Genomic DNA, 14651 nt, shown 5'->3' with positions numbered 1-14651 from the left:
AGGACTTTCATATGAAGAAAGACTGGATAGATTTGGCTTGTACACGCTAAAATTTAGAAGATTGAGGGGGTAATCTTATAGAAACTTACAAAATTCTTAAGAGGTTGGACAGGCGAGATGCAGGAAGATTATTCCCGATGTTGGGGAAGTCCAGAACTAGGGGTCACAGTTTAAGGATAAGAGGGAAGTCTTTTAGATGAGAAAATCATTTTTTACACATAGAGTGGTGAATCTGTGGAATTCTCTGCCACAAAAGGTAGTTGAGGCCAGTTCATTGGCTATATTTAAGAGGGAGTTAGATGTGGCCCTTGTGGCTAAAGGGATCAGGGGTTATGGAGAGAAGGAAGGGATGGGATGCTGAGTTGGATGAACAGCCATGATAATATCGAATGATGGTGCAGGCTCGGAGGGCCGAATGGCCTACTCCTGCACCTATTTTCTAAGTTTTCTCTGTTTCTAGAAGTCCTGGTCATAGTCACGCAGCACAGAAACAGGCCCTTCAGGCCAACTCATCAATGATGACCAAGATGTCCCATCGAAGCTAGTCATTCGACTGTTTGGCCCACGTCCCACTAAACCTTTCCTATCCTTGTATCTGTCCAAGTGCTATTTAAATGCTGCTACAGAACCCGCATCCACTATTAGTGGGGCAGTGACTAGTGGGATGCTGCAGGGTCAATGCTGGGACCCCAGTTATTTATAATATATATTGATGATTTGGACGAGGGAATTAAATGTAACATCTCCAAGTTTGCGGATGACACATAGCTGGGTGGCAATGTGAGCTTCGATGAGGATGCTATGACTTGGATAGGTTGGGTGAGTGGGCAGATGCATGGCAGATGCAGTATAATGTGGATAAATGTGAGGTTATCCACTTTGGTGGCAAGAACAAGAAGGCAGGTTATTATTTGAATGGTGTCAGATTAAGAAAAGGGGATGTTCAACGAGACCTGGGTGTCCTTGTACATCAGTCACTGAAAGTAAGCATGCAGGTACAGCAGGCAGTGAAGAAAGCAAATGGCATGTTGGCCTTCATAACGAGAGGATTTGAATATAGGAGCAAGGAAGTCCTACTGTAGTTTTACAGGGCCCTGGTGAGACCACACCTGTAGTATTGTGTGCAGTTTTGGTCTCCTAATTTGAGGAAGGACATTGTGCTATTGAGTGCAGTGTTAGTTCACTAGGTTAACTCCCAGATTGGTGGGACTGATATATGATGAAATAATCAACTGGGCTTATATTCACTGGAATTTAGAAGAATGAGAGGGGATCTTATAGAAACATATAAAATTCTTAAGGGATTGGACAGGCTAGATGGAGGAAAAATGTTCCTGATGTTGAGAGGGGGGGGGGGGGGGGGGGGGGGGGGGGGGGGGGGGGGGGGGGGGGGGGGGGGGGGGGGGGGGTCGTCCAGAACCAGGGTTCACAGTTTAAGATTAAAGGGTAGACCATTTAGGACTGTGATGAGAAAAAACTTTTTCACGCAGAAAGTTGTGAATCTGTGGAATTCTCTGCCACCGAATGCAGTGGAGGCCAATTCTCTGAATGTTTTCAAGAGAGAGTTAGATACAGCTCTGCGAGATAAAGGAATAAAGGGATTTGGGGAGAAAGCAGGAAGTGGGTACTGATGATCAGCCATGATCATATTGAATGGCAGTGCTGGCTCGAAGGGCTGAATGTCTGATTTTCTATATTTCTATTTTTCTATCATCTACCATCCTCGGAAGTGGTTTAAACAAAAAATATTTAGCCCTTTTAATGTTACTTGCAACATTTCAAAGTTAATTAATTTTTGAAGGTAGACACAAAATGCTGTAGTAACTCAACAGGACAGGCAGCATCTCTGGAGTGAAAAGGGATGGGTGATGTTTCAGGTCGAGACTCTTCTTCAGATTTTAATTTAATTTATTTTAATTTATATTAATAAAAACAATATTTGCATTATAAAGTAGTTACGTTACTGAGAGACAGAGTTGATGTGTTGAATAATGACCAACTTGGAATGATTACAGGGCAATAAGTATATCAAAATAAGTAATAAAATGTGAGAGTGAAGAACTAACCCAGAGATAATGGTGTCTTCTTAAAATATTTTACTTTAATTTAATTTTGGACCTGCTCCCACTATCAATTTGGCCACCAACTACGACAAATCACTGATGTGTGAAAATAATTACAGTAATCTCATTACTGCATTTGAGAAATCATTTGCAGTTCATTGTTGGTCAATTCTATGGCTGGTTTATAATTTGCAAAGAATAATCTCATCTCAGGCTTCACTGACTGTGAATGCACTGGAGAGGGTACAGAGAAAGATTGACAAGGGAAGTTCGGGGATGAGAGGAACACAGCTGCAGGGATGGGCTGAAGATGCCGGGAGCAGGGGAGGTTAAAATGAAGATTTGATCAAAGTTTTTGCAATCATGAAAGGTGGACATTGGGTCAAGAAATGGGAAACGGTTTCCAATGGCTGAAGAATCAATCACCAGAGGACATGGAGTTATGCAAGGAGAAATTAGTTTTGAGGATGTAATGCAGAGTGAAGAATGCTGATTCAATAACAGCCATGAGAAAAGATTGCAGAGAGAGAGAGAGAGAATGCAAGGGAAATATAGACTTTGTATGCCAAATATCCTCCAGAGCTGTATAATTTGATGAGCCTTATAATCTATGTATGAATATTAAAATGCAAGTGCAAACATGACCTTTAAAATATTTTATTTTTGTATTTCTTTGGAATCTACTATTTTACAAATCTGCTCTTGATCTTGCAGTGTGTGCCACAACAGTTCAACACAGAGAAGCAAAAGGTATCTTATGTTTATATTTAACTAAATACAGCTTAAAATACAAGTTTACAAATTATTAATAATCAGGGATGGTAACCAAGCATACATTTTAATTTGATTTATTCCAATTCAATTGTTTGTTGAACCTGTACAGTAGGTCCCGTTATGAAAGAGGCCATATGATGTGGTATAGTAGCATTATGGCTATATTACTGAGCCAGTAATTCATAGGTTATGACCAATTATCTTGTACTAGAAGCCACCAGCATGGCAGCCAGGGAATTAATATTCAATTCTCAAAATAAATCCGGATTAAAAACAATAGCATGGTGATACAAGGACTTGCAGATGATGGAATCTGGAGCAAAACACGTGCAGAGGTAACTCACTGGATCAGGCACCATTTGTGGAAAGAATGGATAGATGATGACTTTGCACGTCGGGACCCTTCTTAGGCAATTTGGTTGTCAAAACCCACTTGCAATCCTTGCCAATTTGGTTCATAAATGATTCCAGAGTGACAAAAATGTGGTTGACTCCTAATATCATCTAAAGTGGTCCAGCAAGGTACTGTCCTGGGAGATCTTCAGTATAGGTGTGTTAATCCATCACTGTGCAACATTTGCAAGGGCTTTGGTTACTTCAGGCTATGTTTTACATCAGGGCAAGGCATTTCCTTATGTACCAGTGCAGAGTGAGGGTAGGGAAACATTCAAGTGACAGTGGTGGGATTATGTCTTTGGAGGCGCAGGGTTGGAAGAAGGTTGGCTGGCAGCAGCCATTAACTAGAGTACAGGTATTTTGTGAGGTGAGGTCTGTGCTCAATGAGTGAGATAAGAGCATGGGAATTTGGCTACAAGTGTAGACTTCCTACCTAAGGAAAGATGTACTTGCGACAGAGGGAATGCAAGATCGATTCCTAGGCTGGGAAACTTTGCTCCATGAGGACAAAATAAAAAAACTGGGTCGAAGCTCTCAAATGTAGAAGAACGTAAGACAATCTAATTGGTTTACATTTTGAAGAGGGTTGATGGGGAGGAGTGGGTGATGCAATAATAACGGACTGCCCTGTTTAGAATCAGAAATATTCAGCGGTTCAATCACGACCAAAGATCCTATAGCGGATCCTCTGCTATAGGATCTTTGATCACGACTGAGATGGGAAGGGCTTTCTTCACTCAGCGAATGGTGAATTGTCTAATTCCTCTACCTGGAGGGCTTTAGAGATTGCAGAGTATATTCAAGTCAGACATTGGATATAGGAAAAATCAAGGGAGATGGGTTTAATACTGGGATACAAAATCAACCATGATCTTATTAAATAGTCCAGTAAGGTTTCTAATCCTTATTATGTTCTTATGCAGATATATTATTGTTTTTGCTTACCTGTACCCATCAATGAAACTGGCATTGATATAGTCCGAGCCCTCAACTCCTCTTATTGGCTGTAGACATACTCTTGTGGATTCATATGGCATAATATTAACAAGGCGATTCTTGAATTTGTTACATGGAAGATTGGCACTAATGAATCTTGATGTGTGAGCTTTAGTGTTGGCTAGACGCTGTGGAAAAACAAAGTACATTTTTTGCGGGGGGGATATTTCAGAGAATGAGTACACTTTGTAGCTCCAATCAGGTTAAAATAGATGTAATATTTGTGGAAGCAAAATGATGGGACAAGGCTAACGGGATGTTAAAACATCTTTGAAATATGTGGAGAAAGCAGACGCACTGATCAAATAGGAGATCTCACTTTCTCTGATCGAAATGTGGGAAATCTTACCCCATTTCCAATTGACCAACAGTTTACAGTGTCCTGATGATAATGTAACCCATCAAAGCCATGGATTGAGCAGTCAATGTTCTTCAGAGGTTGAATTTTACATTATTGGAGTCAAATTACTTTGCATCTAATTTGATTAGTGATCATCAACTAATCTGACTGGTGATCATCAACACTGCATGCATATTATGTTCTCATTCCCACCATATCTTCAGTTCAATTAACAAAAAGCAGGAATGGGGTACTGAGTTCAGTTGATTAGCCATGATCATATTGAATGGAGGTGCTGGTTCGAAGGGCTGAATGGTCTTCTCCTGCACCTATTTTTCTATGTTGCTAAGTAAAAGATGTATAACCCTCTGAGGATTATCATTGGCTTCATTGTGTTCACATAGGTTTGTGATGATGATTGCGCAAAATAGCAATATTGTAATAATACATTTTCCTTGAGTTTTTACTAATGTAAAGATCTTTGGCTCACAATTGGATTGCACAGTGTCAGATTTCTGTGGAAAACAGAACTCAATTTCAATTGAAACAAAATTACTTGTAAAGGATATCACGGACTGAAATTATCATTTTCCATGTTTCCGGGTTGTTTGTGAATGTGTGGAGCTATGTCATACACTCTGAAATTAAATGGCATACCGCAATGCCTGTGTGATATGTGCAGAAGTTTGGAACATATGTGGCCCACTCACAAGGCATGCTTCATCACTACTCACAAAACATTCGCCTAAAATGTTCCAGACTATTGCCCTATGAACCTGCCTGAAGTGGGTCCCTTACAATAATAAACACAACCATTGTAATAGTTCATCTCTGGTGCTCCGACACTTGGTAATTACCACCCTCCTTGGCTGCTCAAAATCCTCGCCTAACCAACCCGCTCTCCAATGATCTGCTGTGGATCACTCCAAGGCCACCAACCCATTATCCAACATCTCCCTTTTAACCTACATCATCAATTGGCCAGGCAATCCATGACCACCTAGCTCAGAGACCTCCCTCTCAGCTCACCTTACTTATTCTGGCAGCCAAGCCCCTACTGACCTTTTGGCCTGAAACTTTCTCCATTCTTGGACCTCCTGTAACCAATCTCCCTGCAACCCAGATTTTCTTTCCCATCAGTGCACAATGGGACTGTGTTTCAGTATTCAGGTTCTGGTTTATGGTGGCTTTGAACTTAATGCAATTAGCTTACATTGGGCATGCAATTTGATCCATGTGTCCATTGGCCTTCCTTGCACCCTCTCTCCCCCCCCCCCCAACCCCCCATCCCCCCCCCCCCCCCCCCCCCCCCCCACAACCCTCACCCTGGGCTCTGGTAACATACTTGAAAGGACCATTCTATATCCTGTGATGTTTGTTGATCTCTGCAAGAAGGCGGACAGGCACAAAGGAAAGACATTTGCCAAGCAACAGGGTGAATGAAACGGGAGGGAATGGAAACCTAATGGATTGCTTCAGAGATCATGTGTGTGACTTGATCGGCTAATTGCCTCCTACTGCACCATAATGGCTCATACAAAGCTGTAGACTGAAAAAAAAAAGTCAATTACATTTTTTGACTGATGAGCAGTTTCCAACTCTGAATCTACGGATAAGAATTCTATTTTGAAGAGTGTCTCCATTACCTTGAACTCCAATTCCATGCCGGTGACGTTTTCTCCCGGCTCCACTTGTGTCAGCTTTTGGATGTATGCGTACAGGTTTCTGGCCGGCACTTCGGTATTTCCACAAGTCACTGCTTCAAGCAGTGCATCATGAATAAAGATATATTGGTCCTCAGTCTGTACCATGTAATTCCTCTGTGATCTCATTAGCGTTACGTGACCATAAATATCTACAGTTTTCTCATGCTTTATTCTCTCTAACATGGCATCTATTACAATGAAACATCCGGTCCTTCCAACACCGGCACTGGAAAACAAAATCAAAACGAAAGACAATATTGAATAAGCATTGGAGACGATTCTTTGATGTTATGTATCCTTTATGAGCAACACCAATGTAATCTCTCAAATCCTCCGATGTTATGTTTATTTATCTTACAGATGACACATTTTGTGACTTTGCAAGTGCTTTCAGTTTTATATCTACGTAAATCAGCTGTAAAATTTCAGAGTGAACTGGCTTTCAATTTATCAATTTTGTTTCAAATAGTTTTAGCATGACTTTCTCCACAATAATGATAACATTTAACCTGAACTTGGAAATAACTAACTCACATCCCAATACAGGAGACTAGCATTTAGAATACTCCCAAGCCTTGTTTATTGACTTTAACTGCATGAATAAATGGGACAGATTTATCAAACATATAAATTTAATTTGTTTAGTTTAGTTTAGAGATACAGCAGGGAACTTGGCCCTTCAGCCCACCGAGTCCACGCCAACCATTGACTAGACTACTCATGCACACCAGTTCTACATTAACCCATGTTTGCATCCACTCCCTATACGTTAAAGGTAATTTACAGAAGCCAGCCATCTTACAAACCCGTTCGTCTTTGGGATGTGGGTGGAAGCTAGAGCACCCAGAGGAAAACTATGCGGTCACAAGGAGAATGTGCAAAATCTACACAGACAATACTCGAGTCCAGGATCAAATGCGTATCTCTGGCAGTGTGAGGTAGCAGCTATATAGTATACCTGTTGCACCACCGTGCCACCCCACACAGATATTATTTGTCCTTCTTAGCCATTTTGTATGTGAAAATTTGTGAAGATAATTTGAATAAACAAACAATAATTGAAAAAATAAATCAAAAGGGAACAGATCAGTTTCATCTCCACCATTTAGTCAGTCTGTGCTCCGGGTGAGAGGCATTAGCATGTGGATCATATAGTGTTCACCGATGTGTTGTGGTTGTATGTACAGAGGACATGCTAGAGGGAATAGTGAATTACAATTTTTGTTTTTAGCAATGAGTCATGCCAAATCTCATGAATGGTTATGAAATTTAGGGTTAGGGACAGAAGTTTAGGGGTAACATGAGGGGGAACTTCTTTACTCAGAGAGTGGTGGCTGTGTGGAATGAGCTTCCAGTGAAGGTGGTGGAGGCAGGTTCGTTTTTATCATTTGAAAATAAATTGGATAGTTATATGGACGGGAAATGAATGGAGGGTTATGGTCTGAGCGCGGGTATATGGGACTAGGGGAGAATACGTGTTCGGCACGGACTAGAAGGGTCGAGATGGCCTGTTTCCATGCTGTAATTGGTTATATGGTTATAAAGTCATACTTCATTGGTCCCTTACGGATTATTACTTTCCTAAGATTCATGACTATTTGATCTTAAAGTTCTGAAATATGCAGTCTCACATATTTTCCTATTTCAAGTTCAGAAACAACTTTCTAGCAAAGTATATTTTGTTCTGGTTTGAAGTAGAGGTCTTTGGAACCTGAAATTTTAAATTGTAAGACTTCCCTGACACGAGGCAACAACCTTCCACAGATGTCTGGGACTTAGCTCTACACTGTGAATAGAAAGTTGACTGGTAGTGTTTCTCATCTAGTTCCGTTCCTGGCTTGGATGATACTGCTGATTATTGTTGCTAATACCTGCACTGGTAGTAGGTATTGCAGATGCTGCAACTCTGAGCAAAACACAGGAACTTGAGGGGCAACATTTTCACACGGTGGGTGGTGGGTATATGGAACAAGCTCCAGAGGAGGTGGTTGAGACCGGTATTATAACAACATTGAAAAGACATTTGGACAAATGCTGCAATTGAGCATAATACAAAGTGCGGGTGGACTTAGTAGGTCGGGCAACATCTGTGGAGGGAATGGACAGGCGATGTTTCGAGTTGAGACTCTTCTTCATACTGATTGTGTTTTGATAGTAGGTTTAAAGTGAGAGGGGAAAGATTTATTAGGAACCTGAGAGGCAACATTTTCAAATGGAGAGTGTTGGGTATGTGGAACTAGCTGTCAGATGAGATAGTTGAAGCAGGTACGATAACAGCATTTAAGAGACATTTGGGTAGGCACATGGATGGGAAAGGTTTACAGGTATATGGGGCAAATGCAGGCAGATGGAACCAGTGTAGATGGGGCATTTTGGTTGGCATGGCTACATTAGGCCGTGGGGCCTGTTTCCGTGCTGTATGACTCCGAGTCTACCGACTCATCTGCTGTCAGTACAGCTACAGTGTGTGTGTACTCTAGAAAATACTAAAAAAAAGACAAGCACAGATGTGAACTAAACCAAACAGACATTTTTGGCTTTAAATAAAGAAATTAAGGGTGTATTTTGTACAGACCTTTTACTGACCTCAGGACATTACAGAGCAGTTCACAATTAATGAGCTACTTTTGAAGCAGCCTGGCTCATTGTTGTGATGAAGGAAACATGGCAGCTTATTTGTGCACAGCAAGGTCGCATAAACAGCAAAGAGATAACAAGCAAACAGCCCGATTTAGTGGTTTATTGTAAACGACACATTGAATAAATGCTGTGCCTCTCAGTGCTGCCATGGCGTGCCAATCCTGAGTGGCATATGAACCATTGTTGCAATGGTGAATATGATTCTTATGATAACATAATGCACAAAGCATGAATTAGTTGTTAGAGACACAAGGAACTGCAGATGCTGGAATCTTGAGCAAAACACAGAGTAACTTGGTAAGTCAGCCAGCATCTGTGGAGGAAATGGAGTGGTGATGTTTCGAGTCGGGACCCTTCTTCAGACGGATTGTGTTCAGGGACAAATATAATCAACCTTTTAGGGCTGATTACGCGAGCCTGGCATTTAAGAAGCGCTTTCCAGGGAATAGTGGAAGGGAAACAATCCAATTGAGAAGACAGATCTATTCTGTAGGGTAGTAGCCACGACAAACAAGGACTGGTGCTCAAACAGGTGACTCCCACTTCACATCAGAATGTCAAAATCTATAATCGGCAGGTGAGCTGAGCGTGAGAAGCAGTTAAGGCAGGAAAGGGAATAACAATGAGGGCAAGCTGAAGTGTAAAATATACAACAAAACTTACTCCGTTGGAAAAATGAACAGAAGCAAAATTGACCAATGCCCACTGGGTTCATGTGTGTGAAATGCATTTGAAAATGTAAATTATTAATGTGTTTATCAGGTGTGATAGTAATGGATGTTACTGAATATTAATACATATTAGTGAATTGGGGACATACTAAAGAGTTTCTAATTCAGCAAACCACTGTTTTTTTAAATGCAGTGATTAATATTTAGGTCAGACTCCAAAGCAAAAGCTCACTCTGTGACTGGTGCCTGAATAAGAAAGCAAAGATATCAACAACAGAGTGAATCATTGCTTTGTTGTCATTGATATCTTGCCATTAGTGGATCTTAGTGGCACAAATTTTGATTAACATTAACTTTAATGTTTGTTTGTTAACATCTAACCAGTCGATGAGAGGATTGATTTTATTTCTAATGAGGAAAATAAAACATTGCATAATCATCTCCCAGCAGCTGAACTCAGTAATGTGTTCATGACAATATTCCAGCCATATTTGAATAACATAACTGGGCAATGCTCTCTCTGTATCTGTGTGAATTCATTGCACATCTTATTCTGTATTGTTTATTTAGGAAGAATTCACAAATGTAGACATTGTTCAGAAATGTCCATGGTTTCCCTGGATGATGTTATTTGCAGAGCTCAAAGGTTGGACACTCTGGAGTAGATGAAGGGTTTAAGTGATGCCCCAGAGATGCGAGCGTTTAACCTTAGCTGATGTTTTGTGACAGTATTGAAGATAGACGTTACAATTTCAGAGATTCAGGTGAAATGCACAACTGGAACTTCTCTGTCGTTTCAAGTCAATGTAAGACGTGAACCATGGTCAACATCTATACCTCAAGTAAATATAGTTTAACTGGGCACTTTTCTTACTATAGCTTGTATTGGAAGAATGGGGAGAGGACAGGGGCAGTGGAGATGTAGAGAATGTGGAGAAGGGAGAGCTGAGCAAGGGGGAGGGATGGAGAGAATTTCGGAGGAAAGGGGAGGAAAAGGGAGGTGAGAGAGGAGAGGGGGTGGGGTAAAATAAAGGGGATGGAGGGAAGGAGGAAAGAGACAAGAGAGAGAAGGGGAGGGAAGGGAATTCGGAGGGGGTAGATAGAGAGGGGAGAGAGAAGAATGGGGAGGTGAATTTTTAGGTGTTTTCTTCCCTCCTCACCTTTCCCCCGCACCCTCTTCCCTGTGCCCCACCAGGACTTGCACCTATTTCTACCTTCCCCCGCCCCTTCCACCTGCATTCCTTTCTTTAGCTTCATAATTCACAACTCTTCAATCCTTTTGTTCAACCATCTGCTTATCAAAAAAAAAAGCACTCACCTGGACCCACCTATAGAGTCATGGAGTCATAGAGTGATACAGTGTGGAAACAGACCCTTCAGCCCAACTTGTCCACACTGGCCAACATGTCCCAGCTACACTGGTCACACCTGCCAGCATTTGGACCATATCCCTCAAAACCTGTCCTTTCATGTACCTGTTTAACTGTTTCTTAATTGTTGGGATAGTCCCTGCCTCAACTATCTCCTCTGGCAGCTTGTTCCATCCATCCACCCAGGCACGGAAATCACTATCAAAATATGGAGGGGACCGGGGGACAGGGGGGACACAATTTCTTGGTGGCCACGCGTCCATGCGCACACTCACACACATACGCGAGGCTTCGGAGGCTCAATTCTGCGCTAAATGCAGCTTAACTGCCTGTCTCGCCGGGTTAACCTACAGCCCTGCCTGAACTAACAGGACACCAGCGCGCTAATGCTGCTTCTCCACGCTGACTGTAAGCCTGGGCCATATTTCCCGTAAGTCCAGGCAGGGCTGTAGGTTAACCTGGCGGGACAGGCTGAGTTGAGCTGGGTTTAGCACTGCTTCTCTGCGCTGGCTGTGGGCCTGGGGGCATAGCTCTGGTCTGACTCCCAACCTCTCTGGCCACCCGTGGGGGGCGGCACTGGGGTGGGGATGGGACAGCGCCGGAGAGCCGGGATCGATCCTGGCTGCTGATGAGGCACAGGTCTGTGCCACATCTCCCTCCTCCAATCTCCGCGTTCTATCCTGTCCCACCCCCCCTTCTCCTCTCTCCTCCAATCATCGTGCTGAATCATCATGTCCCGCCAACATTGCCTGCTGACCAACGTCTCTCTCATCCAATCGGCGCCCTCGACCAGCAGTCGCACCCCCACTGCCTCGCGGAAAGCGGAGATTTCACCGGGTTTTAATATCCTGATTACAATGACTGGAGGGGATCGTCCCCCACCTCTCAAAACAGAGAGGGGACGTGTGTCCCCCCCCCCCCCCCCCCCCGGAATTCCACCCCTGCATCCACCATCCTTTTTGTGTGGAAAAGTTACCCCTCAGATCCCTTTTAAATCTTTTCCCCTTCACCTGAAACCTGTCCTCTGGTCTATTACTTGTCAGGCTTTGTCCTGCCCCTCCTCTCTTCCAGCTCTCTCCCCCACATCACAATCAGTCCGAAGAACAGTCCCGACCCAAAACATTATCTATCTATGTTCTCCATACTGCTGGAACAACTGAGTTACTACAACACGTTGTGTCTTTTTTTCCTCACAGAGTGTGTTTTTCTCTGCCCTGTATCTCTCTAGGATTCCATGCCTTAACCCATGGTTTATAATAACAATAATTATAACATTAGTAGTTCATGGTCCCCATAGTTGAGATATTACTTCAAAGACATTCCCTGATTTTCTGCAATTAGATGTTTCTGATCAATTTCCTTCTCATTTTTCTAAACCTGTTACTGAGATTCATGTTTTTGACCTCAATTACGATTCACAATGTGTTTCAAGGGTGACAAATAGCCTATGCAAGGGCAAAATAAATAAATAAATAAACGAGGGACAAAATTCACATGGCAGCTGAGAGCTTGCAAGATTTATCCCAATCTGACCAATATCAGGTCTGTAATCTGACGTACAGTGAGCCTGAAATTTGGCTGTATGACCAAATGCTATGTTGATAAAAAATGTGATCCATCACATAAAACACACTGTTCCAGTTAAGGCTACAAATATCTCCTTATTCTGTGTTGTCTGCAGTTATTATATTGCATGTAAATTGCTTCTCAGTTTTACACCAGATTGCTGTGTTATTTTCCCTCATTGACCAATCATTCTAATTCAAACTCCATTAACACCAGATCCTAGCAGATTATTTTTAACTGAAAATGCCAAAATCCATGAAATCTTCACTCAACTACCGTCGATGGAAACAAGAGGTGGATTTGCAGCAATACTCAAAATGTGTGTCAACATCCGAACAGCCAAACAATGACAAATTCCACCTTGTGCTCAGTGGACCAATGCCTGTTGCAATGAAAAGCTAATCTACTGGAAGTACATAATTCAAGTCTCTTTTTTGCTTATCCATAGGTGACACTAATTTCTTCTGTGACAATGCAAGGTGTATGACCTTTAAGATGGCACAGATGTTGCTGTTCTTCAATTCAAGCAAGAACATTTTTCAGAAACACCTCATTAGTTGTTGCACTGCAGTGCAGGAAGTGACAAGATGCCCTGGTGTGTTTACACTGTCCATATTCTCTTCTGTTGAGGTGCCGGAAGAATTATTCTTAACCGCACGTCTGAGGTTAATATGGTGCATATTTCATTTTGAGGAATGTTGTGTATCTGATGTTTATCTATAAGCTAAGCATCGGTCATTCCCCAACAGAGTTTGAGTGCTCAGAGTAAAATATCAATGAAACATGTTGAGTATAAACAACCATTGAATGTCTAAGTGGTCCGACAGTAGAGTAGACTCCCCAAATGGTCGAAGCAGTCAGCATTCCCCTTTTAAGAAGAGTAGCACAGTGATATGAGTGGTAGGGCAGCTGCTTCACAAGTCCCAGAGACCCGGGTTCTATCCTGACCTTCAGTGGTGCCTCCGTGGAATTTGCATGTTCTCCCTGAACTAGTGGGGGTTTCTCCTGGGTACTCCAGCTTCCCCACACACCCGGCAGATGTGTTGGCTGGTAGATTAATTGCCCAATGTAAATAGTTGCAAAATGTAGGTAGGTGAGTGGTAGATTCTGGGTAGATTTGATAGAAAATAGGGAAAAATTCCAGGGAATGGATTACTCTATGAGTTTTATGAGCCTGCTGATTTCTGATAGAATGAAGTGGCCTCCTTCTACACTGTCACGGAAATATGGAAAAATATGGACTTCAGAGCACAAGGTGTACGAGTTATTATTTAAAGAGATCTCAGCTAAATTTGAATCATAAACCCCAAATGGGACCGAAAATGCTAAACATAAAATCAAATCCATAATACAGTGATAATCTGGAGGATTTTTTTTTACATGGATGAGGACCATTTGGGGTAATTTCCCTCACTTTCAAGGTGTTATAAAAATGAACTTGTGCCTCTTTCAGAAATAATTCATTTGTACAAATAATTCATACTGATTCATTTATACCCTGCCAGAAATGTCAACTTTCATCAGACCTTCCACAGGTTCAATTTATTTTAACTGTCCTTTCTTTAATGCTGCATTTCTCCGAGTCAGTTAAAGTCCTTACATCAGATGGCATTAAAACCACTGCACGTAATCTTGAAGCAGTTTCTCTTTGCCTAATGTGTTCAACTTGGTTTTGTTAACTATCAAGTGCTGCTGGCAATATTTTAAATGGTTATCCTTTTACAATGGCAGGAGACACATTCCCCTGAAAACCCTCGCTTTATTGATAGATGAGAATAATGAAAGGCATGGATAGAGTGGATGGGGAGGGGATGTTTCCACTAGTGGGAGAGTCTAGGAGGAGAGGCCATAGCTACAGAATAAAAGGGTGTTCTTTAAGGAGACGAGGAGGAATTTCTTTAGTAAGAGGGTGGTGAATCTGTGGAATTCTTTGCCACAGAAGGCTGTGGAGGCAAAGTCAGTGGTTATATTTAAGGCAGAGATAGTTAGATTCTTGATTAGCATTGGTCAGAGGTTATGAAGGCAGGAGAATGGGGCTGGGAGGGAGAGATAGATCTGCCATGATTGAATGACGGTGTAGACTTGATGGGCCGAATGGCCTAATTCTGCTCCTATCACTTATGAAAAGG

At 42.1% G+C, this 14651-nt stretch overlaps 1 protein-coding gene across 22 annotated transcripts in view; it reads right to left on the bottom strand.

Annotated features, from left to right (window-relative positions):
* Window positions 1-14651, bottom strand: part of LOC129695551 (receptor-type tyrosine-protein phosphatase delta-like) — a 570848-nt gene that overhangs the window by 30954 nt on the left and 525243 nt on the right. For all 22 annotated transcript variants that reach the window (XM_055632599.1, XM_055632618.1, XM_055632598.1 and 19 more), the window contains 2 exons: window positions 6216-6501; window positions 4179-4357 (listed from right to left, as the gene is read on the bottom strand). In XM_055632599.1, coding sequence (XP_055488574.1) covers window positions 4179-4357; window positions 6216-6501 — 465 coding nt within the window. The remainder of the gene's footprint in view (window positions 1-4178; window positions 4358-6215; window positions 6502-14651) is intronic.

This window comes from Leucoraja erinacea, chromosome 3, assembly GCF_028641065.1.
Source record: "Leucoraja erinacea ecotype New England chromosome 3, Leri_hhj_1, whole genome shotgun sequence".
Lineage (NCBI taxonomy): Eukaryota > Metazoa > Chordata > Chondrichthyes > Rajiformes > Rajidae > Leucoraja > Leucoraja erinaceus.
Note: the sequence above shows the minus strand (reverse complement) of the source record. Positions and strands in the feature narration are given on the sequence as shown.